Genomic DNA, 15,816 nt, shown 5'->3' on the forward strand with positions numbered 1-15,816 from the left:
TGGACAGATGGACGGGCAGATGGACAGACAGATGGATGGATAGATGGATGGACAGATAGACAGATGGATAGACGGATGGACAGACAGATGGACAGATGGACGGACGGACAGATGGATGGGCGGACGGGCGGATGGACGGACGGACGGGCGGATGGACGGATAGATGGACAGATGGACGGACGGCCCCCCCCCTCGGACGCTGAGGCTCAGGCCACACACTGACCCCCCAGGACCACGCGGTGCAGCTGTGGCTGCAGAAGGGGACCCCGGCCGGCAAGCTGGTGCTCGGCGTGCCCACCTACGGGCGGACCTTCACCCTGGCCTCTGCCACGGACAGCGGGGTGGGGGCCCCGGCCACAGGGCCCGGCGCCCCAGGCCCCTTCACCCGGGAGGCGGGGCTGCTGGCCTACTACGAGGTAGGACGCCGGGCACGCCCCCCCGGGCATCGGGGACCACACCCCACACACACCCCGGGCATCGGGCACCACACCCCACACACACACCCCGGGCATCGGGCACCACACCCCACACACACCCCGGGCATCGGGCACCACACCCCACACACACCCCGGGCATCGGGCACCACACCCCACACACACCCCGGGCATCGGGCACCACACCCCACACACACACACCCCGGGCATCGGGCACCACACACACACACACACCGGGCATCGGGCACCACACACACACACACACCGGGCATCGGGGACCACACCCCACACACACCCCGGGCATCGGGGACCACACCCCACACACACCCCGGGCATCGGGCACCACCCACACACACACCCCGGGCATCGGGCACCACACCCCACACACACCCCGGGCATCGGGCACCACACCCCACACCGGGCATCGGACACCACACCCCACACACACCCCGGGCATCGGGCACCACACCCCACACACACCCCGGGCATCGGGCACCACACCCCACACCGGGCATCGGGCACCACACCCCACACACACCCCGGGCATCGGGCACCACACCCCACACACACCCCGGGCATCGGGCACCACACACACACACACCCCGGGCATCGGGCACCACACCCCACACACACACACACCGGGCATCGGGCACCACACCCCACACACACACACACCGGGCATCGGGCACCACACCCACACACACACACCCCGTTCTCCGGGCTCCGGGCTCCGGGAGGGGCTGTCTGTCACACACACACACACACACACCACCCCGTTCTCGGGCTCCGGGCTCCGGGAGGGGCTGTCTGTCACACACACACACACACACACACACACACACACCGTTCTCTGGGCTCCGGGCTCCGGGAGGGGCTCTGTCTGTCACACACAACACACACACACACACACGCACCCCGTCCTCCGGGCTCCGGGCTCCGGGAGGGGCTCTGTCTGTCTCACACACACACACACACACACGCACCCCGTCCTCCGGGCTCCGGGCTCCGGGAGGGCTCTGTCTGTCACACACACACACACACACACACACACACACCGTCCTCCGGGCTCCGGGCTCCGGGCTCCGGGAGGGGCTCTGTCTGTCACACACACACACACACACACACACACACCCCGTCCTCCGGGCTCCGGGCTCCGGGAGGGGCTCTGTCTGTCACACACACACACACACACACACACACACACCGTCCTCCGGGCTCCGGGCTCCGGGAGGGGCTCTGTCTGTCACACACACACACACACACACACACACACCGTTCTCCGGGCTCCGGGCTCCGGGCTCCGGGAGGGGCTGTCTGTCACACACACACACACACACACACACACACACACGCACCCCGTCCTCCGGGCTCCGGGCTCCGGGAGGGGCTCTGTCTGTGGCTGGAGCAGGGCCGCCGCCCGCCGCCCGCCCTCTCCCTGCAGGTGTGCACCTGGACGGGGGCGGCCTGGCACCGGCTCCCGGGCCAGCAGGCGCCCTACGCCTCCCGTGGCGACCAGTGGGTGGGCTTCGACGATGCCGAGAGCCTCAAGGCCAAGGTGAGGCCCGCCCTGCGGGGTCCGGGCGGGCGGGAGCGGGGGCTCTGACCCCGGGACCCAGGACCCAGAGACCAGAGACCAGGGACCGGCCGACCCCGGAGGGGCTGCGGGTGTCCGGCCACGCTCTGCCCGGCGGCACTGGGTCCCTGTGGCTCCAGCGATGAGGGACCAGTGAGAGCCGTGGCCCCAGCGCCATGGGAGACGTGGCTGAGTGCAGACACGTCGCAGACACGCGGGAGGCGCCGTGCACCCCCCTGACCCCAGGCGGACTCGAGCGCCCGCTGCTCAGCTGGCGGCGGAGACACTGGTTTCTCTGTCCCCGGGCCCGGCTCCCCCGTGTGAGGTCATCAGCTCCTGCAGAGGGTTTGGTTAGGGCTGAGGTCAAGGTCAGAGTCAGGGTCAGGGTCAGAGTCAGGGCTGGGCTAGGTTTGGGGTTAGGGAGGGTTAGGGTTGGGTAGGGCTATGGTTAGGGTTATGGTTAGTGTCGGGGTCAGAGTCAGGGTCAGGGTCAGGCTTAGGGCTATGCTCAGGGTCAGGGTCGGCCCATCTGAGTGTCCCCGTCAGTCACCCTGCAGGCAGCGGTGTAGACAGCCCTGGGCTAGAGGAGGGAGAGCCAGGCCGGGGGAGGGCGGGGGAGGCCGCACACTGGGCCTCACGGTGGGGCAGGTCTAGGGGGGCAGCTGGAGAGGGAGATGAGGTCAGCAAGGGGTCAGCCAGCCCACTCCTCCCCAGCCTGACTGCGGGAGCCGGGCCGGCGGGGGGAGGGGGAGGGGAGCCACTCGGAGGGAACAGCCCTGCCTGCCCCCAGGAAGCTGGGGGGCAGGCCTTGGGGGAGCTTTCGTTCCCATGGCAACAGCTCAGCCAGACCAGCAGGCAGCACCTGGGCAGGGAAGGCCCCAAGGCCAGCCTCCACCTGAGGGGCCCACACTGCCCACCCCTCCCCCCATCCCCATCCCCCCTCCCATCCCCCACCCCTCCACCCTCCCCCGCCCCCTCCCACCCCTCACCCCGCCCCCCTCACCCACCCGCCCCTCCCACCCCTCACCCCGCCCCCCTCACCCCTCACCCCCCACCCCTCCCACCCCTCACCCCACCCTCCCCTCACCCCTCCCCTCCCTCACCCCCGCCCCCCTCCACCCCCCTCCCACCCCTCCCACCCCTCACCCCGCCCCCCCTCACCCCGCCCCCCTCACCCCGCCCCCCTCACCCCCACCCCGCCCCCCTCACCCCCACCCCCACCCTCCTGCTGGGGACGGACATCCTTTGTGAAGTGCCGCCCGACGGGCTCAGCTATCCAGCACCCAGCCAGGAGCCTGGGCCGCTCCGGTCTGGGGAGCTGGGCTGGCGCTGCCCCCGGCCTCAGGCCCCCCCGCCCCCCGCAGGTCGGCTACCTGAAGGGGAAGGGCCTGGGCGGCGCCATGGTCTGGGCGCTGGACATGGACGACTTCTCGGGCTCCTCCTGCGGCCGGGGCCGGTTCCCCCTCATCCGGACGCTGCGCTCGGAGCTGGGTGAGCCGGGGCGGCGGGGCGGGCCAGGGCAGGGGTCCCTCCCTGGGCTCGGGCCCGGCTCCTCCCGACGGCAAGGCCCCCGGTGGGTGGCGGGGCCCCAGCGCCCAAGCCTGGGCGGTGGCTGCTTCTCTCGGGGGAGCCCGCACCGCACCCCCGGGGCCCCTCGGCGGGCGGCAGGTGGCCACTGACCCGCACGCCACCCAGCGCCAGGCCCCCGTGGCCGTGGCCCTCGCGTGGCTGTGCTCGGCTGTGGTGGCTTGGGGTGCAGAGCTCCGTCCGCTGTGGTCTTGGGGACTCGGGGGCCCTTGCTGAACCCCCCTGCCTTCCAGGTCTCCCAGCCCCGCCTTCCCAGCGCCCCCAGCCCGAGGCTCCGGCCCCCGCCCCGCCCTCTGAGCCCGAGGGCGGCCCCGGCCCCGGCCCCGGTCAGCGCCCCGGACAAGGCCCCTCCTGCCAGGGCCAGGCCGACGGGCTGTACCCGCACCCCCAGGACCCGGCCGGCTTCTACAGCTGCGCGGGCGGCCGGCTCTTCCTGCAGCGCTGCCCGCAGGGCCTGGTGTTCAGCGCCGCCTGCCGCTGCTGCACCTGGGCGTGAGCCCGCCCCCGGCCCCCCTCAGCCCCCCCGGCTCCCCCGGCCCCCCCCGGCCCCCTCAGCCCCCCCGGACCCCCCCCGACCCCGCCCCGGGACCCCCTCAGCCCCCCTCAGCCCCCCCGGACCCCCCCGGACCCCACCCCGGCCCCCCTCAGCCCCCCTCAGCCCCCCCGGCCCCCCTCAGCCCCCCCGGCTCCCCTCAGCCTCCTTTAGCCCCCCCAGCCCCCCTCAGCCCCCCTCAGCCTCCTTTAGTCCCCCCAGCCCCCTCAGCCCCGCCGGCCCCCCTCAGCCCCCCTCAGCCCCCCCGGACCCCCCCCGACCCCGCCCCGGGACCCCCTCAGCCCCCCTCAGCCCCCCCGGACCCCCCCGGCCCCCGCCCCGGCCCCCCTCAGCCCCCCCTGCCCCCCTCAGCCCCCCTCAGCCCCCCCGGCCCCCCTCAGCCTCCTTTAGTCCCCCCGCCCCCCTCAGCCCCCTCAGCCCCCAGCCCCCCTCAGCCCCCCCGGCCCCCTCAGCCCCCTCAGCCCCCCCTGTCCCCCTCAGCCCCCTCAGCCCTCCCTGTCCCCCTCAGCCCCCCTCAGCCCCCCCGGACCCCCCGGACCCCGCCCCGGACCCCCCTCAGCCCCCCTCAGCCCCCCCGGCCCCCCTCAGCCTCCTTTAGCCCCCCTTGCCCCCCTCAGCCCCCCCGGCCCCCCTCAGCCCCCCTCAGCCCCCCCGGCCACCCCCAGCCCCCCTCAGCCCCCCCTCAGCCCCCCCGGACCCCCTCAGCCTCCTTTAGCCCCCCAGCCCCCCTCAGCCTCCTTTAGTCCCCCCAGCCCCCCTCAGCCCCCCCCCGGCCCCCCTCAGCCCCCCTCAGCCCCCCCGGCCCCCCCTGCCCCCCTCAGCCTCTCCGAGGTCTTTGGAGCCGACCTTCCCGCTCTCGCTGGGTCTCGGCTCTGCTCGGCGTCTCTTTTTCTGCAAAATAAACCGGTTGCACCTGCGCCTGGTCCTGGCTTTGCTCGGGCTCCTGGGCAGGGAGGCGGAGGGGCTGGCGTCGGGCAGGCACAGGGAGGGTGGGGCAAGAGGCGGTGGACTCCGGCCCTGCCAAGCCCCGTGCCAGGGACAGGCAGGCCCCACAGGGCGCAGCCTCTGGGCCCAGGCGGCCACGCCCGGGCCCGGCCTCCAGCACCTCCTTCCCGGCCCCCGGGGGCCCGGCCTCCAGCACCTCCTTCCCGGCCCCGGGGGCCCGGCCTCCAGCACCTCCTTCCCGGCCCCGGGGCCTGGCCTCCAGCACCTCCTGCCCGGCCCCGGGGGCCCGGCCTCCAGCACCTCCTTCCCGGCCCCGGGGCCCGGCCTCCAGCTCCTCCTTCCCGGCCCGAAGCCCCTCGGGCGCTGTTCCCAGGGTGCCCACGAGGGGGCAGCAGAGAGGCTCTCCGGGCGCCTCCTCCAGCTGTGATTGCCCCGCTGGCCACGAGGGGGCGCTCTGTCCGCTGGGCGCCCAGGAGACCGCGGACGCTAAGCTCCCGGAAATAACGGCTATTTTAACCCGTTTCCCCCATTTCCGCTGGCGGCCGCCGGGGGCCGAGGGGAGGGGACACAGCGGTGACAGCGCCGTCACGGGTCCCTGGATCTGCAGGGCCCGGGACGGACCCGGCGAGGCCGGAGCGGCCGGGCGGACCCTGCCCCCGCACCCGCACTCGGTGCCCGGGAACCGGGCAGTCGGCTGCGCGGCGGACGCTCTTGTGGAAGCGGCCGCGTCGCTCCGGTGGTGCTGCCGTCGGCCTCGGGTTCCTCCCGTCCGTCCGTCCGTCCGTCCGTGATGGATCTTCCTCCATCAACAGCGTGTGACACCGGCGCCCGTGCTCGGCTGCAGTCGCGTCCGCAGACAAGCTGAGTCGTGGGAGCGTGTTCCTCCCGCCGCCGGCCCCACGGGAGTCTGAGCGCCCCCCACCGGCCGGGCTGCGGGCACAGGGACGGGTGGCGGGGAGCGGGCAGGGAGCGGGGCCCAGGGAACTGACCGGAGCGCCGAGCTGATGCCGTCCCCCTCCCCCCGCACCCCACCCGGTCTCCGAGGCCCGCTTCCCGATGAGCACGGCCACCGGAGCCTTTTCACGGAAAAAGTCCACTTTCCCAGCCCCTCAGGGGCTCATTCCACACGCCTGAGTTCTGGATCGTCCCCAAGTGCCGAGACCCTCAGCCTGTTCTTGGTCCCAGCGTTATCCTTACCCATAACGCTAACCTCCCAGCGAAATCCTTATCCCTGACACTAACCCTATCCCTGACCTTATCCCTAACCCTAATCCTATCCTTACCCATAACCCTAACCCTAACCCTGACCCTAACCCTAACCCTATTCTTAGCCATAACCCTAACCCAAACCCTATCCTTATCCAAAACACTAACCCTAACCCTATCCTTTCTATAACCCTAACCCTAACCCTAACCATAACCCTAATCCTAACCTTAACCCTAACCCTATCCTTAACCCTAACCCTAACCCTAATCCTTTCTATAACCCGAACCAACCCGATACGTGCCAGAACCATAACCCTAACCCTAACCCTAACCCTAACCCTAACCCTAACCCTAACCCTATCCTTATCCATAACCCTATCCTTATCCATAACCCTAACCCTAACCCTATCCTTATCCATAACCCTAACCCTAACCCTATCCTTACCCATAACCCTAACCCTAACCCTAACCCTAACCCTAACCCTAACCCTAACCTTAACCCAATCCTTATCCATAACCCTAACCCTATCCTATCCATAACCCTAACCCGAACCCTAACCCTAACCCTACCTTATGCCTAACCCTTACTACCCTAACCCTAACCCTATCCTTGCCATAACCCTAACCCTAACCCTATCCCAAACCCTAACCATAACCCTATCCTTATCCATAACCCTAACCCTAACCCTATCCCTATCCATAACCCTAACCCTAACCCTATCCTTACCCATAACCCTAACCCTAACCCCGAACCCCTATCCTTACCCAAACCCTACCTTAACCCCAATCCTTATCCATAAACCATAACCCGATCCTTTCCATAACCCTAACACTAACCTAATCTTATGCCTAACCCTATCCTTACCCTAACCCTAACCCTAACCCTATCCTTATCCATAACCCTAACCCTAACCCTAACCCTAACCCTATCCTTATCCATAACCCTAACCCTATCCTTTCCATAACCCTAACCGTATCCTTACCCATAACCCTAACCCTAACCCTGACCCTAACCCTAACCCTATTCTTAGCCATAACCCTAACCCAAACCCTATCCTTATCCAAAACACTAACCCTAACCCTATCCTTTCTATAACCCTAACCCTAACCTTAACCATAACCCTAATCCTAACCCTAACCCTAACCCTAACCCTAACCCTAACCCTAACCTTATCCCTAACCCTAACCCTATCCTTTCTATAACCTTAACCCTAACCCTAACCATATCCTTATACCTAACCCTAACCCTATCCTTATCCCTAACCCTATCCCTATCCTTTCTATAACCCTAACCCTAACCCTATCCTTGCCATAACCATAACCCTAACCCTATCCTTATCCCTAACCCTAACCCTAATCCTTATCCATAACCCGAACCAACCCTATATCCCTATACCCATAACCCTATCCTACCTTGCCCTATAAACCCTAACCCTAACCCTATCCTTATCCATAATCCTAACCCTATCCTTACCCTTAACCCTAACCCTAACCCTATCCTTATCCATAACCCTATCCTTATCCATAACCCTAACCCTAACCCTATCCTTATCCATAACCTTAACCCTAACCCTATCCTTACCCATAACCCTAACCCTAACCCTAACCCTATCCATACCCATAACCCTAACCTTAACCCAATCCTTATCCATAACCCAAACCCTATCCTTTCCATAACCCTAACCCTAACCCTAACCCTAACCCTAACCCTATCCTTATGCCTAACCCTATCCTTTCCATAACCCTAACCCTAACCCTATCCTTATCCATAACCCTAACCCTATCCTTTCCATAACCCTAACCCTATCCTTACCCATAACCCTAACCCTAACCCTATCCTTTCCATAACCCTAACCCTAACCTTACCCATAACCCTAACCCTAACCCTAACCCTATCCTTACCCATAACCCTAACCCTAACCCTAACCCTATCCTTTCCATAACCCTAACCCTAACCGCCATCTCCCTCCTTCCTGACTTCCGGGAGTTAATTACCAAGCACAGCTGTGTAGCCTCGCTGCCCACCTGGCACCCGCCCTCCCCTCGGCCCCTCTGGGCCGTCCTGCCTCCCTCCCCCGAGGTCACCCTTGCAGCTCACCAGCCGGTCGTGTGGAGTTCTCGTCGCCCCATGCCCTCTGTCCTCTGCCCACGCCCTCCGCCCACGCCCATCACCCATGCCCTCAGGTCCTCGGACCCCGCCCCCCAGTAGCTTGGCGGGAATTTTTTTACTTTTTTGCAAGTTTTATTTTAATCCAAGGACTTTGCTTCATACAAAATGTCGATGTAGAAACAACAGCAGAATCCAAAGTGGGGCTGACAAAGACCACGCAAGCAGCAGACAGTCAACCACGAACCCTAAAGCGCCCGCCGGTTGTGGTGGGGGCGACTCACGTTTGTTCTCGAACACTGTTCTTAAATATAAAGTTTTGCAACAAACCTTTGATTTATATCAAATATAATTAAAAATTAACAAATGATTACGTTGTATCAAAAAGTACGAAGATATACCTTGTCATGCATATGCTTGCATATGGTACGTATGTATATATCCTACATGCACACGCAACGTGTTCGACCACAGCCTCGCGCCCCGGGCCCGGGCACACAACGGGTTGATGCAGCTCAAATTTGGCAACTCACTGAGGTTTCGGGGTGCGAGCTGAGCCCGACCCCGCCATGGGGACGACACGCTGCGCCCCGTGGCCCCGCCGTGGCCCCGCCGCGTGTCCGCAGGATCCAGGCGGCGGTGGAGACGGAGGCGCCCGGGCTCAGGGCCCGTGCCCGCGGGAGGGGGACGGGCTGGTCTCGGGCTGAGACCCACAGCAGGGCGGTCGTGTGGATCCCTAGACGTGTGTCTGGTTGCATAGCCCTATGGGAACGGCACCCCGCCTGCCCGCTTCCTCCGGAGAACGGGGCCACGCCCACGGCACATGCACCCGGCAAAGGCCGGGACGTTTCAGGACACGGACATGGGTCTGTCCCCCCTGCCCTCGTGGACTCCCGTCCCCTGGGTGAGGCTGGGGTGGCGTCGCTGCCTGTTCGGTCGGGCGGGCTCCGTGCCTCCTGCCTGAGTCTTCCAGCCCAGCTCTGCGCCCGCCTGCCCGCCTGCTGCCGTGAAAATCCACCTCCACGGCCGCAGCCAGCGGGCAGGCCCGCCCCTGAGGATGGCGTGGACCGGACGGCGCCCCAGCCCCGCCCCAGCGCTGGCTTCCCGGGCCCTCCCCTGGGGCGAGACGGACAGGCCAACGCCGTCTGGCCCCCCGCCCATGGCCCCACGGGACACGTCTGTGTGTTCTCGGCCCACGGCAGCTTCCCAGCTCGGCTGCCCGCCCGCTCCCCGGGGCCGGGCCTGGGAGCGGGTCAGGCACTTGGTCGTGGCCCCGGGGCCTGTGTGACGGGAGAGCAGGGCATCCGCGGCCAGGCCCCGGGCGGGGCAGTGCGGCCGCTCCGCCGCTGCCGGCTGCTGCTGCTGGGCCGGCCGACCGACGGGCGGGCGCTGTCCGCGCCCAGGCGTGTCCCTCTCAGGCGACGGTCCGACAGGAAATCCACTCGGCGCCCTCGGTGCCCAGGGCGACCTGCCCGCGCCCCCTGCATTGAGGTGACCTGCAGGCGTGAAGGCTGCTCCCGAGACCAGGCCTGCCGGGCGGCAGCACGGAGCGGTCCCTCCGCGGAGGCGGGCACGCGGCCCTGCTCACAGCCACCCTGGGCCGGGGCAGCCCCGCGGAGGAAGGGCTGGGCGCCCGGCGGGAGGGCAGCGGGCGAGGCCCCTCTCGGGCGGGCGGACTAGCACCAGTGGTCTTGGTCCGGGTGGTGGTAGCTGTGGCGGGCGCGGCTGCCGGCGCCCAGGCCCAGCGAGCAGTGGTAGCCGTTGGGCACGCGGCGCAGCGGGTGCGGCTGGGAGGTCAGGGAGGACACGTAGGAGGCCCGCGAGGAGCGGCCCGAGTTGGTGGCCACGGCCTCCTCGAAGGTGAGCACGTCCTCGGGCGGCGGGGCCTCGGCCTCCAGGCGCTGCGCCAGGTACGGGTCCGAGCCGATGCGCGCGCTGGGGGCCAGCGGCGGGCCCAGGGGGTCCCTCTGGAGCAGGGCGTTGTGTTCCGAGAGGCCGCGGCTGAGCCGGCCCGGCGAGAAGGGGGGGCCGCCCTGGGCCCCGGCGAAGTGCACGGGCGAGGAGTGGGCCGTCTTGTAGGTGACGCTGGGCCGGGGGGTCAGCGGCGTCTGGGGGAGCTGCCTCCGCCCGCCGCGCCCGGGGGTGCTAGCACCAGATGTGGACAGCAGGGGGCTCCCGTCCACAGAACCGCCGCCCTGCAGGAGCACAGCCCTCAGACAAGGCAAGGGCACAGAGGTGGGGGGAAGGAGGGGGAGAGACAGAGGGGCCACCTGGGCCTGGACGGGTCAGGGGAGGCAGTGAGAGGAGGGGGGTTGAGGGGGTGAGGGGGTGAGGGGGTAAGGGGGTGGGGGTGGGGGGAGGGTGAGGGGGTGAGGGGGGTGAGGGGGTGAGGGTGAGGGGGTGAGGGTGAGGGGGTGAGGGTGGGGGTGAGGGGGTGAGGGGTGAGGGGTGAGGGGGTAAGGGTTGAGGGGGTGATGGGGTGAGGGTGATAGGGGGTGAGGGGTTAGGGGGGTGAGGGGGTGAGGGGGTGAGGGGTGAGGGGGGGTTGAGGTGGTGGGGTGATGTGGGGTGAGTGGGGTGAAGGGGTGGGGGGGGGTGAGGGGTTGAGTGGGGTGAGGGGTGGGTAGGGGGTGGTGGGGTTGAGGGGGTTGATGGGGTGAGGTGTTTGAGAGGAAATTCTGGTGAGGGTGTGGGGGGATTGAGGGGGGTAAGGGTCTTGTGAGGGGTGAGGGGGGGTGAAGGGGTGTGGGGGGAGGGGGGGTGAGGGGTGAGGGCGGGTGAAGGGGTGAGGGGGTGAGGGGGTGGGTGAGTGGGTGAAGGGGGTGAGGGGGGTTGAGGGGGGTGGGGGGTGAGGGGTGAGGGGGGTGAGGGGGGGGCGGGGAAGTGTGTGGTGTAAGGGGGTGGGTGGCGTGAGTGGGGTGAGGGGGTTGTAGGGTTGAGGGGTGGGTGAGGTGTGAAGGGGTTGGGTGGGGGTGAGGGGGTGATGGGGGTTGAATGGGTGGGGATGGATTGAGGGGGTGAGGGGGTTGGTTGATGGGGTGAGGGGGGGAGGTGTAGGGTGTGGGGGGTGAGGGGGGTTGAGGGGGTGTGAGGGTGGGTGGGGGTGAGGGGGTGAGGGGGGATGGGTGAGGGGGTGAGGTGTGGTGAACTGGGGTGAGGGGGTGAGGGGGAGGGGATAAGGAGGTTGGAGTGTTAAGGGGGCTGTAGGGGTTGAGGGGGGTGAGGGGTGAGGGGGGTTGGGGGTGAGGGGTGTGAGGGGTGAGCGGGGTGGTGAGGGGTGCGGGGTACGTCGGTGGGGTGGTGGTGGGATGAGGGGGTGAGGGGGTGAGGGTGGGTGGGTGAAGGGGTGGGGGGTGAGGGGTGAGGGTGGAGGGGTGGGGGGGTGAGTGGGTTGAGGGGGTGAGGGGTGAGGGGATACGGCGGTGAGGGGTGGGGGGGTGAGGGGGTGTGAGGGGGTGTGAGGGGTGAGGGGGTGAGGGGGTGAAGGGGTGAGGTGGGTGAGGGGGTGAAGGTGTTGGGGGGAGTTGAGGGGGTGAGGGGGGATGAAGGGGTGGGGATGAGGGGGTGAGGGGGTGAGGGGTGAGGGGGGTGAAGGGGTGAGGGGGTGAGGGGTGAGGGGTACCGGAGGGCGGAGGCCGGAGCAGAGGCTGGGCTGTACCTGTCTCGGGGGGCCTGGCTCCGGCCCGGCTGTGGGCGACGTGGGGTGGCTGCTGAGGGCGGGCCTGGGCAGCGGGGGCTCCCGGCCCCCGAAGCGGTCGCAGGAGTAGAAGCGCTGCTTCTCGGAGGAGGAGGAGGAGGGCTGCCTGCGCTCCTGGGACCGGCCCCGCTCCTGCCTGCGCTCCCGCCGGCCGGGGGGCCCCTCTCCGGGGGGCGGGCCTGGCCCCGCGGAGCTGCTGGGGGCTGGGGGGACAGGAGCAGTCACCGCGGAGCTGCGCCCACACCCAGACCGGGACCAGGGCGGCAGAGGTCCCGGGTGAGGGCTGGTTGTGGAGCCACAGGCACAGGCATTTAGGGTCCCCTACGGGCTGTCAGACCCCCAGGGCGGGCCACCGCCCACCCAGGAGCCCTATACGCACCACCATTGGCGTCTGCGGACAGGCTGGGCCCCTTCTCCAGGGACTTCTGCTTCCGGTCCCTGCGCCGATGGCAGCGGTGGTGGTGGTGGGGGGCGGCCTGGCTGGCGGGGGCGCGCTCCAGGGCGGCAGTGCAGAGATGGGCCACGTGGGGGCGCTGGGGCGCCAGCGTGGAGATGGAGCGCTTCATGGGGCTGGCGTCGGAGGCTGGCTGTGCGAGGGCGCGGACACGGGCAGGTGAGGGGGGCACACGGCCGGCCTCCTGCTCCGCCCCAGCGTCCCTGCAGCCACACTGAGGGGGAGCGGACGGAGGGAGGACCCCTGCACTTTCTGAGGAGGTGGGTTGGGTGGAGGAGGGTCCCAGAGGAGGAAAGCTGGGCAGGAGGCTGTGCCCACAGCTGGGGGTGGGACTCCTGGCCGCAACTCGAGGCAGCAGGGCACTGGGGCACCCACGGGCCTGACAGGGTCCAGGACAGAGCGGGCAGCAGAGCCAGCCCCTCCCCCCTCCAGGTCCCTCACTCCCGCCCTCCCCCCTGCGGAACCCCCAGGCCACCCACCTGTGTCTCCGCGGCCAGGCGAGGCATGGAGGCTGCGCGCCCCTGGCTCTCCAGCCCGGGCTGGGGCTCCCCGTCAGCGCCTCTCAGGGCCATGCTCTGCATCTGGACATCCACAGCCTGGGCACAGCAGCCCCAGTCACACCCCACATCCCATGCTCCCCTCTCTCCTGCCCTGCCTCCCCCATCTGCATCCCATCTCCCCTCCTCTCTCCCCCTCCCCCATTCCCATCCCATCCCCGTCCCCTCCTCACCGGCTTTACCGGCTGCACCACTGGGATCTCTGCCGAGTGGCCTCGCTCCAGGGGCGCCCTGGCCTCGCGTGGCACCTCCTGGGTCCTCTGGGTGCCCCAGGAAACAGACTCCCTGAGGCCGCCCTCTTGGGTTTGTCTGTGGAGAGGCTGTCCGTCAGCTCCTCAGCAGCTGGGCCAGTGGCCAGGCAGCTCCCCATGGGGAGGAGGGAGCCGGGGGCGTGTGCCAGGGGGGCAGCGGGAGACAGGCTGGGCCCAGTGGATCGCAGCCGGGAAGCCTGAGCCCGCCCCAAAGGAGCTGGCTGGGCCTCGGTCCCGAAAGCCGCCAGGCTGGCCCTCAACGCCCCCCAACCTGGCAGATGCCACTCGGCCCAAGCTTCCTGAGCAACAGCCCACAACCCGGAGCCGACTTCAAAGAAGGTGGAGAAGGGGAGGAGAGGAGGAACCAGGAAGAACCAGGAGCCTCCACCACCCCAGACGGCGGGGACCAGCCCGGCTCGGCCCTCGCTAGGGAGAGCGGGGCCCTGGTGGAGTGACAGGCGCCGGGGGCTGGCTGGGCGGGCCCTGCCTGGCTGAAGCCTCCCTGGCCCCCGGTGGAGGTGCCTTGGTGAGTCACGTGACACACAAGGGCCTTGCAATGTGTCTGTGAGCACAGCTGGTTTGGAGGCCCGGGAGGACCCCGGTCTCAGGGCCGCCGAGGGAAGGGGGACAGTCACTTCTCACATCTGCAGGCCCAGGGGAGGGCCGTGCCTGCAGAGAAGCGGGCGCTCAGGAGGGCAGCTGCACCGTGAGCATTGCAGAGGGTCTCAGGCCCTGGAGGCATCCGGGGAGAGCTCAGCACGGAAACCACCTGGACCAGGAGGTCCGTGTGCAGGTGAGCACAAGGCCACCTGCAGAGCCTGGAGGGGCCTGAGGACCCCTGTCCTGGGTGCTGCTGGGAGCCACTCAGAGCAGGGGGTCAAGGAACTAGAGTACTGCTTTCTCCATACCATCAGTGAAACCCCACAGGCCCCGCCCAGCCCCACAGGCCCCGCCCAGGACTCACACAGCCCCGCCCAGCCCCACAGGCCCCGCCCAGGACTCACACGGCCCCGCCCAGCCCCACAGGCCCCGCCCAGGACTCATACAGCCCCACCCAGGCCCACAGGCCCCGCCCAGGACTCACACGGCCCCGCCCATCCCCACAGGCCCCGCCCAGGACTCACACGGCCCCGCCCAGCCCCACAGGCCCCGCCCAGGACTCACACGGCCCCGCCCAGCCCCACAGGCCCCGCCCAGGACTCACACAGCCCCACCCAGGCCCACAGGCCCCGCCCAGGACTCACACAGCCCCGCCCATCCCCACAGGCCCCGCCCAGGACTCACACGGCCCCGCCCAGCCCCACAGGCCCCGCCCAGGACTCACACGGCCCCGCCCAGGACTCACACGGCCCCGCCGTTGCTGAGGGAGGCTGAGCTCTTCTGCTGGAGAAACACGCGGGCCCCTCGGAGCACCGCGGGCTGCGTCTGCTCCAGCGTGGCCTTCAGCGGGTGGAACAGGGACCCGGGGCCCATCTGCGGAAGGACGCGGGAGGAGAGCTCGGAGGGCTGGGTCCGAGCGGTGGGGCAGGCTCCTCCTGTGGGCGCAGCCTGCCTGCCCGCCCAGCCTGACACCAACACTGACACTGACACTGCGGCGGGCAGGGCCTGCTCCCCATGGACTGTGCAGGGCTGCAGGGCAGTGACTCCCTGGAGCCACACCCACAGCGCTGGGGGCTGGACCGATCCCAAACAGCAAGAGCTCCCCTCGTCATCCCCTCCGGTTGCCGGCAGAGGCAGCTGGAGCCCGAGATGTCAGGGTGGGGCGGGGTGGTGTCTGCACAGACGAGGGTGTGGGGGGGGCTGTGGCCAGGCAGCAGCCACATCTCACTGTTTCAGACAGAGCGCCTGCGTGCCCAGGGCGGGCGTGGGGCTGCCCAGTTCAGCCCACGCTGCCCCCAGTGGAGCCAACGGGGAGCCTGGGGCCCCGGTCAGTCCTCTGTTCCCTGAGTGTCCAGGGAGAGCAAGTCCTTGCTCCTCCCAGAACCACCTCAAGGTCCTTGGGGACGTTTCTCCCCTTTCAACCGCTCCCGCCCCGCACTGGGCCCTGAACACGGCACCCAGGTCAGGTCAGGTCAGGTCAGGGCCCCGCGAGGCCAGCGGCACCCGCTCTGGGAGCGCGCCCACGCCGTCAGCTCTCCCCGGCCTCCCCGCCGGCCATGGCTGCTCCCGGAGCGGCCGTACCTGGGACAGGCCGGGCACGGGGTGGGTCTGGTCCCGGCTGGTCTTGCTCTGCTTGTAGAAGTCGAAGATCATCAGGGCCGCGTACACCTTGCCCACGGTCATCTCGTCGGCTGGGGACACGCGGGGAGACAGGCTGGGCTCCCGGGCCGGACGGACGGAGGCCGCAGGACAAGAGGGCCGAGGGGGGAGAGGAGCAGGCCCCACCCGGGACACTGGGCACGCGCAGGCAGGGCCCCCACTCGCAGTGCCAGCAGGCACCACCCCGCCGACC

General features: G+C 68.5%; 2 protein-coding genes across 4 annotated transcripts in view; one reads left to right on the forward strand and one right to left on the reverse strand.

Annotated features, from left to right (window-relative positions):
• The window catches only part of CHIT1 (chitinase 1), an 11,645-nt gene extending 6,646 nt beyond the window's left edge, over window positions 1–4,999 (forward strand). Inside the window, exons 8-12 of one of the 3 annotated variants that reach the window (XM_045573897.1) lie at window positions 231–416; window positions 1,876–1,989; window positions 3,372–3,509; window positions 3,824–4,102; window positions 4,962–4,999. In XM_045573897.1, coding sequence (XP_045429853.1) covers window positions 231–416; window positions 1,876–1,989; window positions 3,372–3,509; window positions 3,824–4,090 — 705 coding nt within the window. In that variant the 3' untranslated portion in view covers window positions 4,091–4,102; window positions 4,962–4,999. Of the gene's footprint in view, window positions 1–230; window positions 417–1,875; window positions 1,990–3,371; window positions 3,510–3,823; window positions 4,153–4,961 lie in introns of those variants that run through there. The other 2 variants (XM_036416901.2, XM_045573898.1) reach the window with 2 other exon arrangements.
• Window positions 5,000–10,040: 5,041 nt separating this feature from the next.
• CACNA1B (calcium voltage-gated channel subunit alpha1 B) overlaps window positions 10,041–15,816 on the reverse strand; it is a 77,726-nt gene continuing 71,950 nt past the window's right edge. Inside the window, exons 40-46 of the mRNA XM_036416987.2 lie at window positions 15,546–15,655; window positions 14,710–14,837; window positions 13,287–13,422; window positions 13,036–13,152; window positions 12,482–12,689; window positions 12,064–12,305; window positions 10,041–10,600 (exon numbers count right to left, since the gene is read on the reverse strand). Coding sequence (XP_036272880.2) covers window positions 10,082–10,600; window positions 12,064–12,305; window positions 12,482–12,689; window positions 13,036–13,152; window positions 13,287–13,422; window positions 14,710–14,837; window positions 15,546–15,655 — 1,460 coding nt within the window. The 3' untranslated portion in view covers window positions 10,041–10,081. The remainder of the gene's footprint in view (window positions 10,601–12,063; window positions 12,306–12,481; window positions 12,690–13,035; window positions 13,153–13,286; window positions 13,423–14,709; window positions 14,838–15,545; window positions 15,656–15,816) is intronic.

The sequence above is a fragment of the Pipistrellus kuhlii genome, unplaced genomic scaffold (assembly GCF_014108245.1).
Source record: "Pipistrellus kuhlii isolate mPipKuh1 unplaced genomic scaffold, mPipKuh1.p scaffold_m20_p_57, whole genome shotgun sequence".
NCBI lineage: Eukaryota > Metazoa > Chordata > Mammalia > Chiroptera > Vespertilionidae > Pipistrellus > Pipistrellus kuhlii.